Below are 20,003 nucleotides of genomic sequence, written 5' to 3'. Positions count from 1 at the left end.
GGAAAGTACCCCTTTTTGGCATATTTACCCCCACTTTTTGCCCACTGTCAGTATGTTTGACTGTGTTGACTGGGATCCTGCTAATCAGGACCCTAGTGACTGTCTCTCTCCCTTTACATTTTGTTGCTTGGACCACACTCCTCCTCCCCCCCCCCCCCCCCCCCAAAAAAAACACACACACATTTGAAAAACTGTGCCCCAATATACGTCCCTAGTATATTGTACCCAGGGCATTGGGGCACCAGGGGTCCCCCATGGGCTGCAGCATGTATTATGCCATCTATGGGGAGCCCATGCCAAGTGTTCAGCAGGTCTGCGTGAAAAGGTACAGGTCACTGAACCATGAGTCACCCATATCGTACGCCCTCTCAGTCCAGAGGGCAGGGTGCAGGAACCTGTGTGTGAGGGCACCCCTGCATGAGCAGAGGTGCCCCAACAAACTCCAGCTCCATTTTCCTGTACTTGGTGAGTGCGGGGACACCATTTTACCTGTGTATTGAACAGTATTGGAAGTATGAGTCCATGCACCCTGGGGGCTCCTTAGAGGACCCCCAGCATCGCCCCTATCAGCTTTCTGGGGTTTTCTAGGCAGCCCAAGCTGCTGCCACCCCTCAGACAGGTTTCTGCCCTCCTGTTGCTCAAGCAGCTCGAGCCCAGGGAGGCAGAACAAAGGGATTCCTTTGGGTGAGGGGTGTTACATCTTCTCCTTTGGAAATAGGTGTTACAGGCATGGGAGGCATAGCTCCACATTTCCTCCAACTGCGACTCTTGCCTTTGCCAAGGCTTGTTGTTGGCGTTTCCACACCACAGACAGACTGAAATCTTCCTTCTGACGTGGGACATTGTCTGGACCCTCTAAGAACTCTTTACTGACCCTGGGGCTGCATTCCTGACTGTCTTCGTAGATTAACTTCTGCAACTACAGACCGGTGGGTAGTGGCTCCTGCCATGTTCGAACACTTCCACAAGATCTGGACTTGGTCCCCTTCTCTTTCAGGTCTTCTTCTCCTTCAGGAATCCACTACTGTTTTTTTGTAGTCCTGTCTGGGTGTTGCATTATCCTTATTTTCAGTCCTTTTAGTATTTTGGGGAAAATCTACTAACTTAGTCCTTTCTTCTTGGTCGCTGGCAGGCACTATGGTACTTAACTTTGGGGTTTCCTAGTTACCTCCAGATCCCCTCTACCAATTCCACTTCCTTGGGTGGGGACCTGACATTCGCATCCCACTTAGTTAGTATATGGTTTGATTTTCCCCCAGGCCTTCATTATTGCCTATTTCATTTCATGTCACTGTTTTCTATTGCTTTTTATGCCTATTTCCTGACTGTTATTGTACATATATAGTGTGTTTACTTACCTTCTATTGGAGAGTTGCCTACCTAGTCATTTGGTACTTGTGTTACTAAAATAAAGGTACTTTATTTTAGTAACACTGTGATTTCTTTCATGTGTGTGAGTACTGTATGACTACAGTGGTATTGCATGAGCTTTGCATGTCTCCTAGATAAGTCTTGGCTGCTCATCCACAGCTACCTCTAGAGAGCCTGGCTTCTAGACACTGTCTACACCTCACTAATAGGGGATCCCTGGAACTGGTATAAGGTGTGAGTACCATAGGTACCCACCACACACCAGGCCAGCTTCTTACAGCCGCATCCCTATCCATCGTTATTTGTGATAGACTGGGATGTGGCCCAGTGATTTCCAGTGGCTGAGTTATTTCAAGCATTCCAGCCATCGCTTTTTTGTATACTTTAGTGTGCCACCCTAAGTGGGATGGGTATGCTTAGACTTGGGTCCCGTTCATGCTGTCACTGGACTTGCAGGGACACGGAGCCCCATAGGCTGCTGTGGCACGTCCACGTCATTGGTGCTGGTATGTGGCAGTGCTGGCAGGGACACGGAGTGGCAGAGGCTACTGTGGCACGTCCATGCCATAGGTACTGGTATGTGGCAGCGCTGGCAGGGACACGGAATGGCAGAGGCTGCTGTGGCACGTCCATGTCATTGGTGCTGGTATGTGGCATCTTGGGCCCTGGCACTTACTATTTTACAAATTAAGCGCTGGGGTCGGAGCGCTTCACATCACACAACTGTAGATCACTGCACAGGAAACCTCACATAGGGCAGCGAGGGGAACCAGGTGAAGGAGCTGCACACCCTCCGTCCCGCGGGCGGTTATTCGTCAAGTTTTAAATCCGGACTGTGCACTCCTAACGGGGTTGAGGTTGTCTGTACTAATAGGATTTTTATTACTGCCGAAAGAATCTTACTCACCCTTTAGAAACTAAAGATTGAGGTGAATCAAGGTGGTTGTAAAGCGTGCATGCAGCTCCTCGATGCCAGTTCATAGCTCCCTGCTATATTAGGAAAGTGATTTATGAACCGCATGTAACAAAAAGATCTGTGACAAAAGCAGTAACCCACCAAGCTATTCGCATGAAATATAATTCTCTGACCTGCATGTTACACGCTTTGCTTTATGGCACATTAAACCTCTGTGCTGCTGAATGAGGAATAACACAGATCTCTGGAGCTAGCGCACTAACCTCCAGGATTATTTTACCCTCTTAAAATTGCTGGGCACACAACCATCTCTGCAGCAGGTGCCTTAACCATTAAGACATTTTCTAATATAGCCTGTTTTTCACCCAGTTAGTACACCAGTCATCAATGTCGGACTTCTTTGCGGCAGTTTTCAAACAATGAAAGTGTAAGTTACCATCATTTAGGCTGGAGCGCTTTGTGCCTGCGTGGGTGCTGCATTCCTGTTGGTGATTAATCCCTGCTGCTTCCCGGACTCAACTTGGGTGGGTAGAGAGGGCCTGTCTCTCCTCGTAGTGCAGTCCCGCACATCAGACTCTGACTTCATGCTCCAGCAGCACCCCACCCCCGACCCTCCTGCCTCTGACAGCACTTCCTGTAACGGGGGGTGGGCCCTGTCTAACCACAGACCAAGCACTCCTGAGCCTGCTTGAAGCAGTGCAGACTGAGGGCCCCGGAGCTGCCATGGACGGTAAGGGGTGTCTCCAGGGACTAGGACCGTGGGATTGGCTGCAGGGTTAGGTTGAATCTGAGGGGATCACTGTTAGGGTGCCTATGAGGGACCTGGCGACTGAGGGGGAACACTGGGTGACTGAGGTACCGGGTGTCTGACGGGGAACACTGTTAGGGTGACTCTGAGGGACCTGGCGACTGAGGGGGAACTCTGTTAGGGTGCCTATGAGGGACCTGGCGACTGAGGGGGAACACTGGGTGACTGAGGTACCGGGTGTCTGACGGGGAACACTGTTAGGGTGACTCTGAGGGACCTGGCGACTGAGGGGGAACACTGTTGGGGTGCCTATGAGGGACCTGGCGACTGAGGGGGAACACTGTTAGGGTGCCTATGAGGGACCTGGCGACTGAGGGGGAACACTGGGTGACTGAGGTACCGGGTGTCTGACGGGGAACACTGTTAGGGTGACTCTGAGGGACCTGGGCTCTAATAGTAAAGGGTGGTGGTGCAGTGTTGATTAACTCTCAGGGGTTTGAGGTCTGCAGAGTAAGGGGGCACCTGCAGTGTTAGGGTGACTCTTTCATAGGTTTGAGTTCTGTGAGGTAACATTGTTAGAGCCCAGGTCCCTCACAATCGGCCTCACAGACCCCGAAGCCCTTCAGAGTTACCAAACACTGCAGCCCCCTACCCTTTCCTCCTAAAGCCCAGGTCCCTCAGTCACCCTAAGAGTGAAGGGAGGTCGTGCACCGTTGGGTAAATCTCAGGGGATTGGGGTTTGCAGAGCACGTAGCTCCCTGCAGTATTTGTGATTCAGAGGGGCTTGGGGTCTGCGAGGTAATGAGGTCTCTACAGTACTAGGGTGATAATAGGCAGCCTGGGGTCAGGAAGGTTGACATTTTATTCTGTCCTTAATTTGTGATCTCATGTCAGTGACCTGTCTCATGATCACTACTCGCCCTTTGATTCCATGCCGGTGAGCGCTCTCAACACTACTCGCCCTTTGATTCCATGCCGGTGAGCGCTCTCAACACTACTCGCCCTTTGATTCCATGCCGGTGAGCGCTCTCAACACTACTCGCCCTTTGATTCCATGCCGGTGAGCGCTCTCAACACTACTCGCCCTTTGATTCCATGCCGGTGAGCGCTCTCAACACTACTCGCCCTTTGATTCCATGCCGGTGAGCGCTCTCAACACTACTCGCCCTTTGATTCCATGCCGGTGAGCGCTCTCAACACTACTCGCCCTTTGATTCCATGCCGGTGAGCGCTCTCAACACTACTCGCCCTTTGATTCCATGCCGGTGAGCTGTCTCTTCAGCGCTAATCGCCCTTGGACTCCATGCCAGTGAGCGCTTTCTTCGACACTACTTACATACTGTTCGATGCCTCTGGTCTTTGCTTCTATTCTCGGAAGTGAGTCAGCTGAGCTATTTCCAGATTAGTTCAGTTTCTGCTGCATCAGATTAGTAAACGGGTTTGCAGAAGTTTAGTACCTCTAGAGTGCTGTGTGTTGAGCTGCACGGTGCTGGGCTGTTCACTGGTGCATCTTTTCCCTTGTGGAGCGGTTCGCAGCACTGTGCACAGCCTTATTAGGTCTGTCCGTGCACACTGTTAGTTGTCTCGCAAGACTCTTGTTTTCCACAATATTCATGCATTTATTTTAAGGCTTTTGGTCCGCAGGCCTCATCCTTTGGGTTGTTTAATTGTCATTCACTCCTTGCTTCTGCCCACCAGAGCAAACAGTGTGGGGAAACAGGTCAGCCCACTATAAATATTTGGTCAGTTCACTTTGAGTGACTGCAAAAAGCCGGTGCGCAGTGTTTACATCCTTGCAGCCACAGGTGACAGTTAGCTTTTCATTCCATAGATGTATTTCTGCACCATGTGCTATGGCCTCATAAAATACTTAAATACACCAATCCTGGATTAGCCAATTTCTCCATGTTTTATGGGTCAGAGCATATACGTTAGGCACTGGACAGCAGTGCCCCTGCGTGCAGTGTCTCTAAACAGTCCTAAAATAAGATCGAACAAAAGGTGATAAATGGGGCTTCAGAAAAGGTGTATCTCCTACAGTTGAAAAACCTTCTGGTATCTCTTTCAAAATAACCCTAACGCGTAACAGTGTCACAATTCCCTTGCAAGTCTTGTGTGACTGTCTAGCCTGATAGTTCAAAGAAATAATAATTAACGTGTGTCCACGCTTTCCAACACTGCCTCAATTTTATCCCCCTTTCACTTTTCTCCTCTACTCCGTCTCCCACTGGTTCCTTGCTTACTGAATTCACTCACTTAACTTGTGAGTAGATCCTGACCCTAGAGCAGTCTGCTAAATCCGGCTCTTCTCTCAAACCCCACTCCCTCATGCCATTCACATGGCATTAGATCAGATTATCAGTCCTTGCGAAGATCTCTAAAGAAACATTGACAAATAAACAGTTGCGAACCCTTGGGGAAAGAGTCCATTGCGTTACCGGTTGCTAGAAAGCCAGTTGCCACACACAATATCTTGACCAACTATAGACCCCTCTCCCTTGTACACATGCCTGCAAAAATCGTAAAGAAATCCACCAGTTCTCAACTGTAAAGAACACAGAATTGGCAGTAGTGGTCCTACTTCACCACACTAGTCTATTACTCAATTTATCACACTATGGATGCTTACTCCCTGAGGTCCAACTGCCAAGAAACCTCCTCTAATAAATCACTGTCAACAAAAGCAATAAAGAAAAATCAGTCCAAATAACCGGTCATCACTGGGTACTTGGAGTACGTTCCCTCTCTTGGTTTGGTTCTGAACTTTCAAGCTACTTGGAGGAAATTCCTGCTAGACTCTTCTCCATTAGGTATTCGACCATTGCTTAGCACCACATCTGCGCTGTTGACAATGTTCGATGCTCTCAGAAGTATTCTGGATCACAGAGACCTCGCCGCACTGGTCCTGCTAGATCTGTCTGTGGCTGTCGACACCACTGCACGTAGAGTCTTCATCTTCTGTTTCTCTGACTTTGGTATCTGTAAGCAAGCACTGAAATGTCTTCCATCTTTTCTTCTGGATGGATCATAAATGGTGATTAAAATACAAAATGTCACAAACATTTGTCGCAACATTATGACTCCCCAGTCACTGATAAACTATGTTATTATTAAAATCCTGGAGTGATGTTTTGTTTGTCAACTTGTTCATATGTATTTCACACTATGCCCATCTCAGCCCTCTAACCTCCACATGTATGACTTCCCCTCTTGTGCTTCACACCTTTATGCATTGTTCCTTCTCTGCTTAACTGTCTGCCTGTCTCTGCCATCCAGCCACGCTGCCTTCATAGTCTTGCCATGACATCCTTGCTGCCTGAATCATGTGCCTGCCTTTGCTTCTTGCACCTTTCTTCCTTGTCCCTCTCTTTATCTTCCTCCTTCTCGGTCAAAGCTTTATTTCCTGGTTCAGGCATAAACGTAATTGGTTGTTGGAAAGGATAACTGTGTGTCAAGTCCTGTAACATGTCTTTGTTTTGCTTGAAGACACAGGCACGATGGTGGGAGAGCGGAGGAACGGTAACCTGCTGGTCCACCTGGGGCCACGGCTGCAAGCATACCCTGAGGAACTAATCCGCCAGCGTCGCACTCATGATGGGCACAAGGAATACCTGATCCGTTGGAGCATCCTCAGCCTGGACGACAGCACTGGATCGAACGGGGCCGCCTCCTCTACTGATAGCAAAACTGAGAACCTCCTGATGTGGATGTCAACTGAGGAGGTTTACGCCAACTGCCCAACGCTGCTGGGGAAGCGCAAGCATGAAGGACAGCGGGTGAAGGAAGAAAAAGCACCTATCACGTTTCCCTCCGATGCTACGCTGGACCAGGTCTCGCTGCAGGAGATGAAGGCAGATGTACGCTCGCTGGTGCAGCGCGCCTCCAAACAGATGTCCAGGACAAGCGGCCCAGAGTCGTCCATCTTGAACACCATCCATGTGCTGAGCGCATATGCCAGCATTGGATCCCTGGCTGGCGTCTTCAAGGAGACGGGTGCCCTGGACCTGCTAATGAAGATGCTGTGCAACGAGGAGAAACAGATCCGCAGGAGTGCAGGGAAGATGCTTCGAGCGCTAGCCTCGCATGATGCAGGTGAGCAGCCTCTTTTAGTCTCACAATATTTTGTTGGTCTATGGCTAGCATCTGACTTTTGAGGTTATGTGCAACTTTGCTCCTGATTAAAGTGAAGCTGGTTACTAAGACAAACCAAATGCCATCTGCTTCCTACTACTCATGTTTAACAATTGACCGTGCAGTATTATTCCAGGACTTCCCTGCCCCCCAGAGTAGATGCATTACACTTCACTTTGTTACAGTTTAGTAAGAGTGGTGATAGTAAAGTTTCTCTAGACTGCACTGCTGCTCGTAGCACTCCGTTGGCACTGATGTTATCCTAATAATGCATTCTTCTCAGCAAGTGTCTTAAGGAAGGAAAAATCTAATCGGCGTATTGGTAAGGGAGATCAGGTGTCAAACCCTTACTTGGACGTAATCAGAATACAAGTTGGTGACAATACAAAGTTGTAAACTCCTATTTTTCAATGTGTATTTAGATGTGTGAAGCTCAACTTGTTAGAGCCAAGACATGCAGATAATCTTTATAATTATTCTTGTACCAAATGCTGTTTTTCGAGTATCTAAGGAGGGGGCTCCCTTGGTTTGAAAATTTGCTTTTTTATTGATGTATCTTTTAACCTGCCTGGAGCAGTAATGAGGCACGTGGAGTCTGTAGAACGTTACCTGGCCTCCTATAAGACATTTGTTTACTTTATGTCTGCTGCCACTGCTGTCCTTGGGTGTAAGATGTCCTAGCTCACTGTCCTACTATTCACAGGTGGACTTAGCCTGGCCATATTGTTATTGAATGTCTGAGTTTCCTTTATGAAGCACTAGCACACTTTGTACCATTTGTTACTAAGTTGTAACTGAAATGGAAGATTAATATCGCTACTTATACCACAATTACATCTCCACTACAATTCCCATAATACCTACTAACAAACGTAAGGGATCTTATATTTAATTTATTATAATCCTGTTCAAGTTTCTCAGCTCATACACTATAAATTAAATATATATTCTCTTAGATCCCTTCATGTAAAGAAGACCTCTTTTTGTTCACTTTGTATCATCCTCCTTAGTTCCTTATACTAATTCAAAATACTACTTTAATGTACTGCTCTTGTGTACATTGCTCAAACCCTCATATCTCCTTTTTATCTTCCACCTAAAAAAACCTCTAATTCATGATCCGAGTTCAATTCACGTTCCACTGCTCTCAAACGCATGATCCATTTAGATTCTTTCCGCCTCAGTGCTAGCTCTGTTCCCTTCTCTGGGATTCTTCTCCGTGTTCAAATCCAAAGAAATTAAATTCTTTATGAGCACTTTGTGTGGTACATGACCTCGTATGAAAAGCAATAGGATACCGCTCATCATCCTGTCTAATAACCCGTCCAGTGTTCTGAAATTCTGAATCTTAAGAGGACGACTAGTGCTTCCTACATATGTTCTTTCACATTTACAAACCAACATATATATTACAAATGTCGTATTATAGTTCATATGTGTTTTAATGGTGTATCCTTTATCCCCATATCCTTGAAAGTATTTTTTCACTTGCCCTGCCCATCTACAAACTCCGCAAGCTCCACATAAAAAAACAAAAACTTTATTATAAGTATCTAACAAGTTAGTCTCCGTTTTTTATTTTATTCGAATAGGTAGGGGTGAGAATATTACTTAGTGCTTTTCCTTTCCGATAAGACACCTCTGTTTTTTTTATTTTTTATATATTTTCTTAATACCTGGTCTTGTAATAGAATATCCTAGTGTTTTTTCATACTTTTCAGTAATAAAACTGAGTTGTCTGTATAATCTAATACTATCCTTATTCTATCCTTGTCTTTCGAATTTTCTGTTATCTGAAATTGCCAAGTCTGTTGTCAAGATATTCGAGATGCCTTGCACTGAGATTTCTTCACATTCTCTTCTCATATCCCCTAGTTACAAATCGTTTTCCCATATCCTGAATACAATCATGGAAATCCTTGCCTTTACTGTAGTTGCGTCTCGCTCTTACTGTTTCTCCAAATGGTATGGCTTCTATCTGATGTAGAGGATGCGCACTAGTGGCATGTAGTATTGAGTTGCAGGATGTTGCTTTACAATGTAGTTTACTTTCTATCTTGTTGTCTTACACATAACGTTCCACATCTAAAAAGTCTATACGTGTCGAACTATACATACCAGTATATTATACTGGTATGTAAATTTAATATTCACCTCATTACTGTTCAAATACTCACAAGATCTCTTCAAATTCTCCACACTGCCTGTCCATATCATGAAACAGTCATCAATATATCTTCCCCAATAGAGGATGTATGTCTGCCATTCTGCTGCTCTACGTCCCCAAATCCAGCTTTCTTCAAACCATCCTTAAACAAATTTGCGTACAAGGGAGAGAATCTCGATCCCATCGCCACCCCTTGTTTTTGTCTGAACCATTCATTATTAAAGAGGAAATAGTTATGATTAAGAATTAGATCTATCATCTGCAATAACATATCAGTATGTTCCATTAGACTCGCTGATCTTCTATTCAGCATATGTTTAATTGCCTGAATACCCGATTCATGTCTTATACCTGTACATGAGGCCACTACATCTAATGTTACCATTAACATGTTGGATTCCCAATACATGTCTCCAAGTAGACTTTGTAAATGCTTTGTGTCCTTAATATGTGATGGAAGATTTACTACTAGAGGCTGCAAAAATATATCTACCAATTCTGATCTTTTTTTTGTAGGACCTCCAATACCAGATACTATCGGTCTTCCTGGGGGAAACTGAAGCTTTTTGTGTGTTTTGGGTAGAGCATAAATACAGGGGAATCTCGGGCGATCCACTTGCAAATATGTATATTCATCATCATCTAATAAACATCTCTCAAGCCATGATTTCAACATCTATTAGTCATGCTAGTTAGATTCAACATAGGATTGTTCTTTAATTTCTCATAACACTCTGTCATACAATAGCGCATATATTTCTTTTTCATAATCATCATGATTCATAATCACTATATTTCCACCTTTGTCTGCTCGTTTAATGATTAATTCATCATCTTGCATCAGTATCTTCAAGGCCTGATATTCCTTATAGCTCAAAATATATTTCCTTGTTTTCTTATCAGTCAACATATGTTTGTCCAATTCCTCACATACCAGTTTATAAAATACATCAGTGTTATTATCTGAAGCCAGTCTTGGTATCCAAGTGGATTTTTGCTTAAGACCACTGGTCCCTGTAAACCAGATACAACATTTAAACCATGTAATACCTTAGATGTAGTGGTTGGAAACTCTTCATAATCTGTAATTGACATTAAAGCTACCGTATCCCATATGTCTTGGATTGATAATTCACTCTGTAATATCCTATTTGATGAGAGCATCCAGCACTCATCAGATTTACTATTCAGTTTAAAGTATTTCTTGAGTTTTAACCGTCTCATAATTTGAATAGATCTATCTTTGATTTATAGACATCTCCTTTACTTGTAGGGCAAAATCCCAACCCTTTATTCAGAAGCGTCAACATGTCTGATGTCAGTATCTTATTAGAGAGGTTCACTACATTATTCTCTTCTTCTAAAGATAATCCTATACTTTTTTGTCCCAAGATCTTGTCTTCATACCCATACGTTGTTCTTGTACTCTTTCCTTTTTTCCCTCTTCTCGTTTTCCTTCCCGATCTTTTCTCAGATTTTGATTCCAATTCCCTTGTTCTATTCTCCACATTTCTTGTAAAAAAAAAAAGTACAGGCATGAGCAGGGGAATTTTGTAGATGTCCATCTCCACTTTCCATATCACTGTCACTGGTTGATCGACTACTCCTCGATGTTGTTGCTGAACTAATTGAATTTGTGGATTCTACTCTTGGTATCGTGCCCTGAATCAAATGATCATATTTGCTCGAAAATGTAAACACCCTACCATTTTGATGATAATCTTGTTCATCTCTCTTTAGTTTCCTCGCCTTTCTCTGTTTAATTTAATCTTGAAGTTTCAATATGTCATTAAGAATACTATATTTTTTTTCAGTTGCTTCTTTGAAGTTTAATTCCTTGATCTCATTCTCTAATGTTAGAATTTCCGATTGGAGTTAATGAACTTTTCTGTCTGGATTCTCTATAAGAATATCCATTAGCTTCATTAAGATAGATTTTAATTCCTCATCCCATCATACTAATAAATCTGTATCCAAATCATCATAGGTAGGGCAGATATGTGATCTAAGGCCTCTAGGTATTCTGTTCAACTTTTTATTTTGCTTCAGTGTTGCACTATCCCACCACCTAGACATTTAATTCTTCTTCAATCTTTCTAATCTAATAAATTTTTCTTTTAAAGCTTCTTTACCTCCCTGGTTTCCACGTTTAATGGCCTGTCGTACTGTATGTCCGCTATTTAGGATCTTAAATAATTCCTCCTCTGTTTCACTCATTGTGATTTGTAAAATATGTATTTATATTAAAGCAACTACAATATTTGAAAAGTATAATAGAAACACTGCATAGGTAAATCCTAGACTGAATCACAATTAGAAGGGAATTCTCCTCTCACGCCCGTTCCTAATTATGAAACAGTTTCCAACTCGCAAAGTGGGTTTGATACATACCAAATAGCAATTTGTGGCCGCAAACCATGTAATTACTTGAAAAGTGGGGTTTACCATTGTGAAAAGGATTTGTACATTTAGCCCCAGATCTTCTTGACTAGGTCATCAGTGCTTTATGTTGATAAGGGCCACCCCCATTTGTAACAGATGAAAACCTGCAGGATGGTAGAAAGGGGTAGTTGGAGCAGAAGATGTCAAAGCTGTCTTTGTAGTAACTCTCAAAGGGCCTTGACAAGAATTTGTTTAAACGTTTATTAAATATCCTCCAGCTGGCAGGGCCAGAGGTATGTAGAGAGGTGGATACTTAATCCTACATCAGGCTTAACACTAGGCTATGAGAGGTTGAAAGAACAGAAGCGGCTGTCCGTGCATCTGAAGCGGATTTTGGGATGGATAAATCAATGTCAGTTGGATGCTGTTGAGCTCCCAGTCTGCTTGGTTGGGTTGAAATCTGAAGTCCTGGTGCTGATCCTTAGGGTAGGTATTTTGGGTTGCCATCGGCCCAAAGTAGTTTCAGCAGTTCATCGAAGACTCTTATTCCGGTTCATCCTGCAGTGTTGAGTCAAGCAATGATGTTTTTTTTGTTTTTTATGACTTGCTTGGATGTGACTACACCACACTAAGCGGCATGCGCATTCATGAGACCTCGGAGGCTAGGACCAATGCTACTGCTGATTCAAGGTCCCATGACATGGTAGTTTCAGCATGAATGTATATTTAACTTATTCTCAAGAAGAAGGCAGAGCTTGTATTCAAAAGTAGAGAAGATTTTCAGCGTAACTGCATCCTACTATTGAGGTTAAATTGCGTTCATTATATGAAATGTATTGCATATGGATTTCCTGAAAGTCTGGCAAGAATCCAACAACCCTGTTCTAAAGTCTCTTCTGAAGTTCAGATGCACACCAGTAGGGAGTTCAGTAACATTTTACCCTAAACAGAGAGAGAGAAACCTCCCAAGTGGAATTTATGGTATTTTGGGGTATCCATTTGAAGCATGGTCTTTGGTTGTATGACTGCTCACTGCTTCAGATAATGCAGCAATGAAATCACCACATACCACTTTGGGTCCCCTGCCCTGGTGTACTCCCGCTTCCATATGTTGATATTCCCTGGTCCTATTGTGTTTCCAGGGAGGGGCAGCTACATGCATGGTTCAAGAGGTGGCAGGCCTGGATGTGATAACAAAGCTGCGAGTCCCTTATCTACCCCTTCTCCTTGTTGTGTCATTGATCCTAAGGCTCCATTTAGGTGGTACATGGATAACATCTTCGCTGGAAGAGAGGGCGGATGCCGTGGACACCCCGCGTACTGCAGAGGACCTCAAATTAGATTTGTCTGGTGGTTGTCAGCTCGAGAGGAGCTTGAAGATGTGTCCACGTTGTGAATGCAGCAGCAGTCTGACTGCAGTCTTCTGCATCCACTGGAGTCTGCACAGGTTATCGGATAACCAGATGCTTTGCAGTGCTGCACAAGTGGTAGGTAGCCTGTTCTTGTTTTAGGAATCCTAGAGCCTGGGTGATCCTTCTATGAGTCTCCACACTGGGAGAGCCGATGGGTCCAGATTAACTCTGCGGTTTCTGACTCTGCTCGTAGGTATACCTAGTTTTGGCAGCCACTCCCCTGGTAGAAGGTGAGTCCCTATAATGAGTGTTTGGGCTGTGGCATTAATTGGTAGATGTTTTTGGCTTATCCGGTTTTGTGTTTGCTAGCACCCATGATCCTAGAGTGCTGATATTGATGTTGTAAGGAAATGCCTCCTTGGCATGGTTACCCGCTGACTTTTTGCCTTTGCTGATGCTATGTTTTGATTTGAAAGTGTGCTGAGGCCTGCTAACCAGGCCCCAGCACCAGTGTTCTTTCCCTAACCTGTACTTTTGTTTTACACAATTGGCACACCCTGGCATCCAGGTAAGTCCCTTGTAACTGGTACCCCTGGTACCAAGGGCCCTGATGCCAGGGAAGGTCTCTAAGGGCTGCAGCATATCTTATGCCACCCTGGGGACCCCTCACTCAGCACAGACACACTGCTTGCCAGCTTGTGTGTGCTGGTGAGGACAAAACGAGTAAGTCGACATGGCACTCCCCTCAGGGTGCCATGCCAACCTCACACTGCCTATGCAGTATAGATCAGTCACCCCTCTAGCAGGCCTTACAGCCCTAAGGCAGGGTGCACTATACCATAGGTGAGGGCACCAGTGCATGAGCACTGTGCCCCTACAGTGTCTAAGCAAAACCTTAGACATTGTAAGTGCAGGGTAGCCATAAGAGTATATGGTCTGGGAGTCTGTCAAACACGAACTCCACAGCACCATAATGGCTACACTGAAAACTGGGAAGTTTGGTATCAAACTTCTCAGCACAATAAATGCACACTGATGCCAGTGTACATTTTATTGTGAAATACACCCCAGAGGGCACCTTAGAGGTGCCCCCTGAAACCTTAACCAACTACCTGTGTAGGCTGACTGGTTTTAGCAGCCTGCCACACTCAAGACATGTTGCTGACCACATGGGGAGAGTGCCTTTGTCACTCTGTGGCTAGTAACAAAGCCTGCACTGGGTGGAGATGCTATCACCTCCCCCTTGCAGGAGCTGTAACACCTGGCGGTGAGCCTCAAAGGCTCACCCCCTTTGTTCCAGCGCCACAGGGCATTCCAGCTAGTGGAGTTGCCCGCCCCCTCCGGCCACGGCCCCACTTTTGGCGGCAAGGCCGGAGGAGATAATGAGAAAAACAAGGAGGAGTCACTGGCCAGTCAGGACAGCCCCTAAGGCAACCTGAGCTGAAGTGACCCTGACTTTTAGGAATCCTCCATCTTGCAGATGGAGGATCCCCCCAATAGGGATAGGAATGTGACCCCATCCCCTTGGGAGGAGGCACAAAGAGGGTGTACCCACCCTCAGGGCTAGTAGCCATTGGCTACTAACCCCCCAGACCTAAACACGCCTTTAAATTTAGTATTTAAGGGCTTCCCTGAACCTAAGAATTTAGATTCCTGCAACTTATGAAGAAGAGGACTGCTGAGCTGAAAAACCCCTGCAGAGAAGAAGACGACACCAACTGCTTTGGCCCCAGCCCTACCGGCCTGTCTCCCTCCTTCAGAAGAAAACTGCTCCAGCGACGCTTTCCCTGGGACCAGCGACCTCTGAATCCTCAGAGGACTGCCCTGCTTCCAAAAGACCAAGAAACTCCTGAGGACAGCGGCCCTGTTCAACAAAGACTGCAACTTTGTTTCCAGAGGAGCAGATTTAAAGACCCCTGCAATCCCCGCAAGAAGCGTGAGACTTGCAACACTGCGTCCGGCGACCCCGACTCGACTGGTGGAGAAACAACGCTACAGGGAGGACCCCCAGGCGACTCCAAGACTGTGAGTAACCAAAGTTGTCCCCCCTGAGCCCCCACAGCGACGCCTGCAGAGGGAATCCCGAGGCTCCCCCTGACCGCGACTGCCTGACTCTAAAATCCCGACGGCTGGAAAAGACCCTGCACCCGCAGCCCCCAGCACCTGAAGGATCGGAACTCCAGTGCAGGAGTGACCCCCAGGAGGCCCTCTCCCTTGCCCAGGTGGTGGCTACCCCGAGGAGCCCCCCCCCTTGCCTGCCTGCATCGCTGAAGAGACCCCTTGGTCTCTCATTGAAACCTATTGAAAACCCGACGCATGTTTGCACACTGCACCCGGCCGCCCCCTTGCCGGTGAGGGTGCACTTTCTGTGCTGACTTGTGTCCCCCCGTTGCCCTACAAAACCCCCCTGGTCTGCCCTCCGAAGACGCGGGTACTTACCTGCTGGCAGACTGGAACCGGGGCACCCCCTTCTCTCCATTGAAGCCTAAGCGTTTTGGGCACCACTTTGAACTCTGCACCTGACCGGCCCTGAGCTGCTGGTGTGGTGACTTTGGGGTTGCTCTGAACCCCCAACGGTGGGCTACCTTGGACCCCAATTTGAACCCCGTAGGTGGTTTACTTACCTGCAAGAACTAACATTACTTTACCTCCCCCAGGAACTGTGAATATTGCACTAAGTGTCCACTTTTAAAGTAGCTATATGTGTTTTATATAAAAAGTATATATGCTATTGTGATTATTCAAAGTTCCTAAAGTACTTACCTGCAATACCTTTCAAATGAGATATTACATGTAGAATTTGAACCTGTGGTTCTTAAAATAAACTAAGAAAAGATATTTTTCTATACAAAACCTATTGGCTGGATTTGTCTCTGAGTGTGTGTACCTCATTTATTGTCTATGTGTATGTACAACAAATGCTTAACACTACTCCTTGGATAAGCCTACTGCTCGACCACACTACCACAAAATAGAGCATTAGTATTATCTCTTTTTGCCACTATCTTACCTCTAAGGGGAACCCTTGGACTCTGTGCATACTATTCCTTACTTTGAAATAGTGCATACAGAGCCAACTTCCTACAGATGTAAACTGTGATATTTGGAACCTGGGAACCCAATACCTGCAGCTATTGAATAGCTTGTGTGGGTGAACCCCAGCAAGAGAGGCAATGCCTTCCCTTGGATGAGCGTTAAGTCCAGTGTGCTGAGCGAGCCATGTAAGAACTGCACAAAATGGTGTTGCAGCAGTACTGGTGGACAAAACAAAAAGAAATTAACATGGGCACCGTGTTTACAAAGCAACAGACACATCCTGATATTACCCGTTCAACACCACGGTAGTGAAATGATGTATTGTGTGCATGGCTGCTGAGTTTGCATTTGCTTTAAGTGTGATATTTTCATGTTTTCAGATCGACTGTGTGACATTTCAGTGACTTGTGTGCCACTTTGTGCGACATCTGTTGCGAGTCAGGACATCATTGAGCTTAGGTAAATGATTCATATGTTGCCATATGTAGTGCAATATTATGGTCTGGAAAAGACCGTCAATGCACTTGAAGTCGCCCACCTCAATCCCTTTTTCATAAGATCATCCCTCCTGGATTCTTGGGCTTTTGAGGCCACTCCTCATCTAAGCGGGACATTCAGGCGTGCACTGGGTTAGTACAAGTGCCTGTGAGTGGATATGCATACTTGTTTACAGTGGACACTGGTAAAAAAGGCCACTGATGAGAAGCTATGATGCATATTATACCTCCAGAAAGATGGTTTATGTGTAGTGATGCCTTTAGTGTGGCCAGCTGAAGTTCAAGGTTCTGTCTATTCTTTGGAAAGTTATAAGTCCAAAAACTCAACTTGTATTTGGCTAAAAAGCCAGGAACAGCCAACGCTCTCTGTCACGAGGCTCCGCTGCTTAACAGCCATTTCATGGTGTCACTTCACAGCATCATCAGACAGTGGCTCGTAAACCAGGAGCCATAATCAATGTCATCTCCAATCTTCACATTTCAAATGTAGACCTTTTTCTCAACCACTTGGTCTTGTAAAGAACTATCTGTCCTAATCCTCTTGGTCAATCAGTTCTGTATTCTTGGTGTGATGCTGCCACAGGTAAGACTTGTACAGCTTACTCTCATTGTTAGGAGATGAACGGCCTGGTGCTGAAGAGCTGCCAAACGAAGCCCATCATCGGTGACATGTTAAACAAGTCGTCTTTATTCGTAGGCAATATTGCGTTGCAATCTGGAATGTGTACTGCATATGTGCTGTTGGGTACAAAGCCAGATCCTGTTGAAGATGCCACACGCTGTTAAGGCTATGTTCAATAAATCTTCCTTTTCTTTACTTTAAGGAATCGTGGCAGATGCTGTTAGGGGTATGCCCTGCGTAATGTAAATTTTCACATATGAATGCGCTTAAACATTATCATTATTATTATTATTAAAAGACAAATGGCAGCAGCTTTTCTGATAAATTCATGGGGTGGAAATATTTCTTCCAACTGGTAGTGGTTGCTCTGCATGCCGCTGGGCCCATTTGTACGTCTCCATGGCACTGTCTTTGTAGGGACACAATCTGCATATTACTGGCAGCTCTCAACATCTTTAACAGGTGCAGCACCAAGCCTGGGATTGCACACAGTCTGATGCACGGACGTTCAAAACCTTTCTCAAGCAGGATTTTCAGGGTGCTGACGTGGAATATCACCTAAGTGAGAATGGTGTCGAAATTGCATATTCACCCACTCATCCACCAATACATTCCTCTCAGTGACTTAAGTACCTTTTCCATACATTGGGAAGGTAGGTCTGTAGCCTACATGTCATGTTCTATGAGCAGAAAAGCTTGTACAACTCTTGTGATGCTAGATCTGTTCTGAGGAAATGGCAGGTCGCTCTTATTGCTTCTGTGAGAGGGATGCTTGCTGTGCCATTGTCCTGCTGTCCCTATTCTGTGAAGAACTGAAGCTTGCACTGCTGTTGCCTGATTGATACTTGTGCTGGTGCTAACCAGCCGCACCTCTTCTATGCAGGAGAGATGCTTGCACTCTTCCTACCCAAGTTGTATGCTCTTGCAGAACATGCCCAGGCCAGCAAAAAGTTTATTTTGGACCCAAGGCAAAACTAGTTGTGGGGCCGTGACCGATAGACCCTGGTTTCAATCACAGCTTCCCAGCTAGACCAAACTGAGTGAACTTATCTTCCCTCTGGTTACTTTTCTGTGATCACCGCATTGGAGCCGACTTGAAATTTCGTTCAGGATGTGCACTGTACAATATACTCTCATATATGGTTTAATAGATCCTAATGTGATGCACCTGTGCCAACAGTAAAGTAAAGGCCTTGTATAGAAGACGTAAGACAACCAACTTGCGTCGGGGGTCACGAATAAAACTTTTCATTGGGAAAGAATGTGATATCCATCCAGGATCAAAATTGCACAATGGCTAATCAGAACTTTTTCTTCAGTCGCTGGTTCCAAACTTGACAATGTAGTGTGACCCTTGGTGATTTCTTTTCTCCACTGCAGCTCCTTGAAGTAGTTTGGGATGCGCACCGTACACCAGCCTCTTGTGTATTTGTTTAATATCCCATAATATTTCTCCACATATAAAATTAAAAGGTCTACAGAGGAGGAAATAAGACAACTGACTTGCCTCTTGAATAATTATTACAATTATCACACGTAAGGTTGTGGTTCATTAATTTTAATAAAGTCCGCTCAAAGCGGTGATATAATCTGAAGTGCCAGGTAAAATGCAACAATCCAAAAAACACTTTTTTGTTTCTGTAAAAGTTTATTGCTCAATTATGTATAAAGTGATAGTTGCTGACCTTTGCAGAAGAGCAGGCAGGCAGTCCAGGCTGAGCTGTCCCTCCAGACAGGAAGCAGTGCAGATGAGCTGCTGGGAGTTATGGGATCCGGGGGTCACCACCTCACTACCCCCTCCTAGTACTTGCAGCGAGGCAGGAGATGCTTTGGTGTTGTGCGTAGAGTTCAGATCTCAAAGCCTATGCAATGCCGCTACCCTTACCCGTTTAGTTGTAGCGTGGCTGGGCAGTATGGGCACAGTCTGTTATTGCAAGCTGCACTACGAAACAATTTCTCGCCCTGGTCTTCCATAATGACAGCGTTGCCAGTAGCGTCTTGCAAGGCCTGCTCCTTTGGCCCCCCCTCTCTTCTGAGGCTGGTGAAAGTGTCCTATGAAGCAGGGATTGCTTCACAATATTTGGTGTGAGAAAATTATATTCCTGGGGAATAGGTGTGAGCCCACAGCACCAAAATGTGCGATGGACAGGAGAAGTAGGGAGTGTTGCTTAGCCTTCCTGTTTTTAATCATGTGATAGGGAGACCCCTGTAAAAATATTAAAAAAAAACATTTTTGGCCCACACGGATAACATTTTTAATGCAGGTTTGCCAGTTAACAAAGGGAGTACATTATTGTTGCCATAAGTGATCTAACCTCACCCAAACTAGAGAACCCATAACTAGTGGACACTAGTATCTTGAATGCTTCCCAGTGCAAACAAGGAACCCACGGATAAAGCATAGCACACTAGGTGGGCAAGGGTTCATGACCCTGTAGGAGTACACGAATGTATGAATTATATAATCGGTTTCTCTGTTTCTTGCAGGAGTTTTGTACTTCCTCTATGTTTAACTGTGTACAAAATTATACAAGTTCTTTCTTTAAAGCCTTACTCGATGTGTTGGGTACCTGTGTTGTACCAGTTCTGTATGTGTGAGAATTGTGTGATGATCTTTCTGTTGCTGCCACATGTCCTTAATTTATTATTTGTGTTAGAGAAGGTTGCGTTGCGTCGCTCCAGTTTGTACCTTTATCCTGTTGTGAAGCTTGGTATAAAACTTTACACTCTAACTAAGAAATACAAATTCACATTTCCAGTGCTTGTTTCACTGCATAATGT

At 45.1% G+C, this 20,003-nt stretch overlaps 1 protein-coding gene across 1 annotated transcript in view; it reads left to right on the top strand.

Annotated features, from left to right (window-relative positions):
- Positions 1–20,003, top strand: part of CUL9 (cullin 9) — a 576,404-nt gene that overhangs the window by 17,178 nt on the left and 539,223 nt on the right. Inside the window, exon 3 of the mRNA XM_069236395.1 lies at positions 6,522–7,127. Within this exon, the coding sequence (XP_069092496.1) occupies positions 6,533–7,127 (595 nt within the window). The 5' untranslated portion in view covers positions 6,522–6,532. The remainder of the gene's footprint in view (positions 1–6,521; positions 7,128–20,003) is intronic.

Source organism: Pleurodeles waltl, chromosome 5 (genome assembly GCF_031143425.1).
Source record: "Pleurodeles waltl isolate 20211129_DDA chromosome 5, aPleWal1.hap1.20221129, whole genome shotgun sequence".
NCBI lineage: Eukaryota > Metazoa > Chordata > Amphibia > Caudata > Salamandridae > Pleurodeles > Pleurodeles waltl.
Note: the sequence above shows the minus strand (reverse complement) of the source record. Positions and strands in the feature narration are given on the sequence as shown.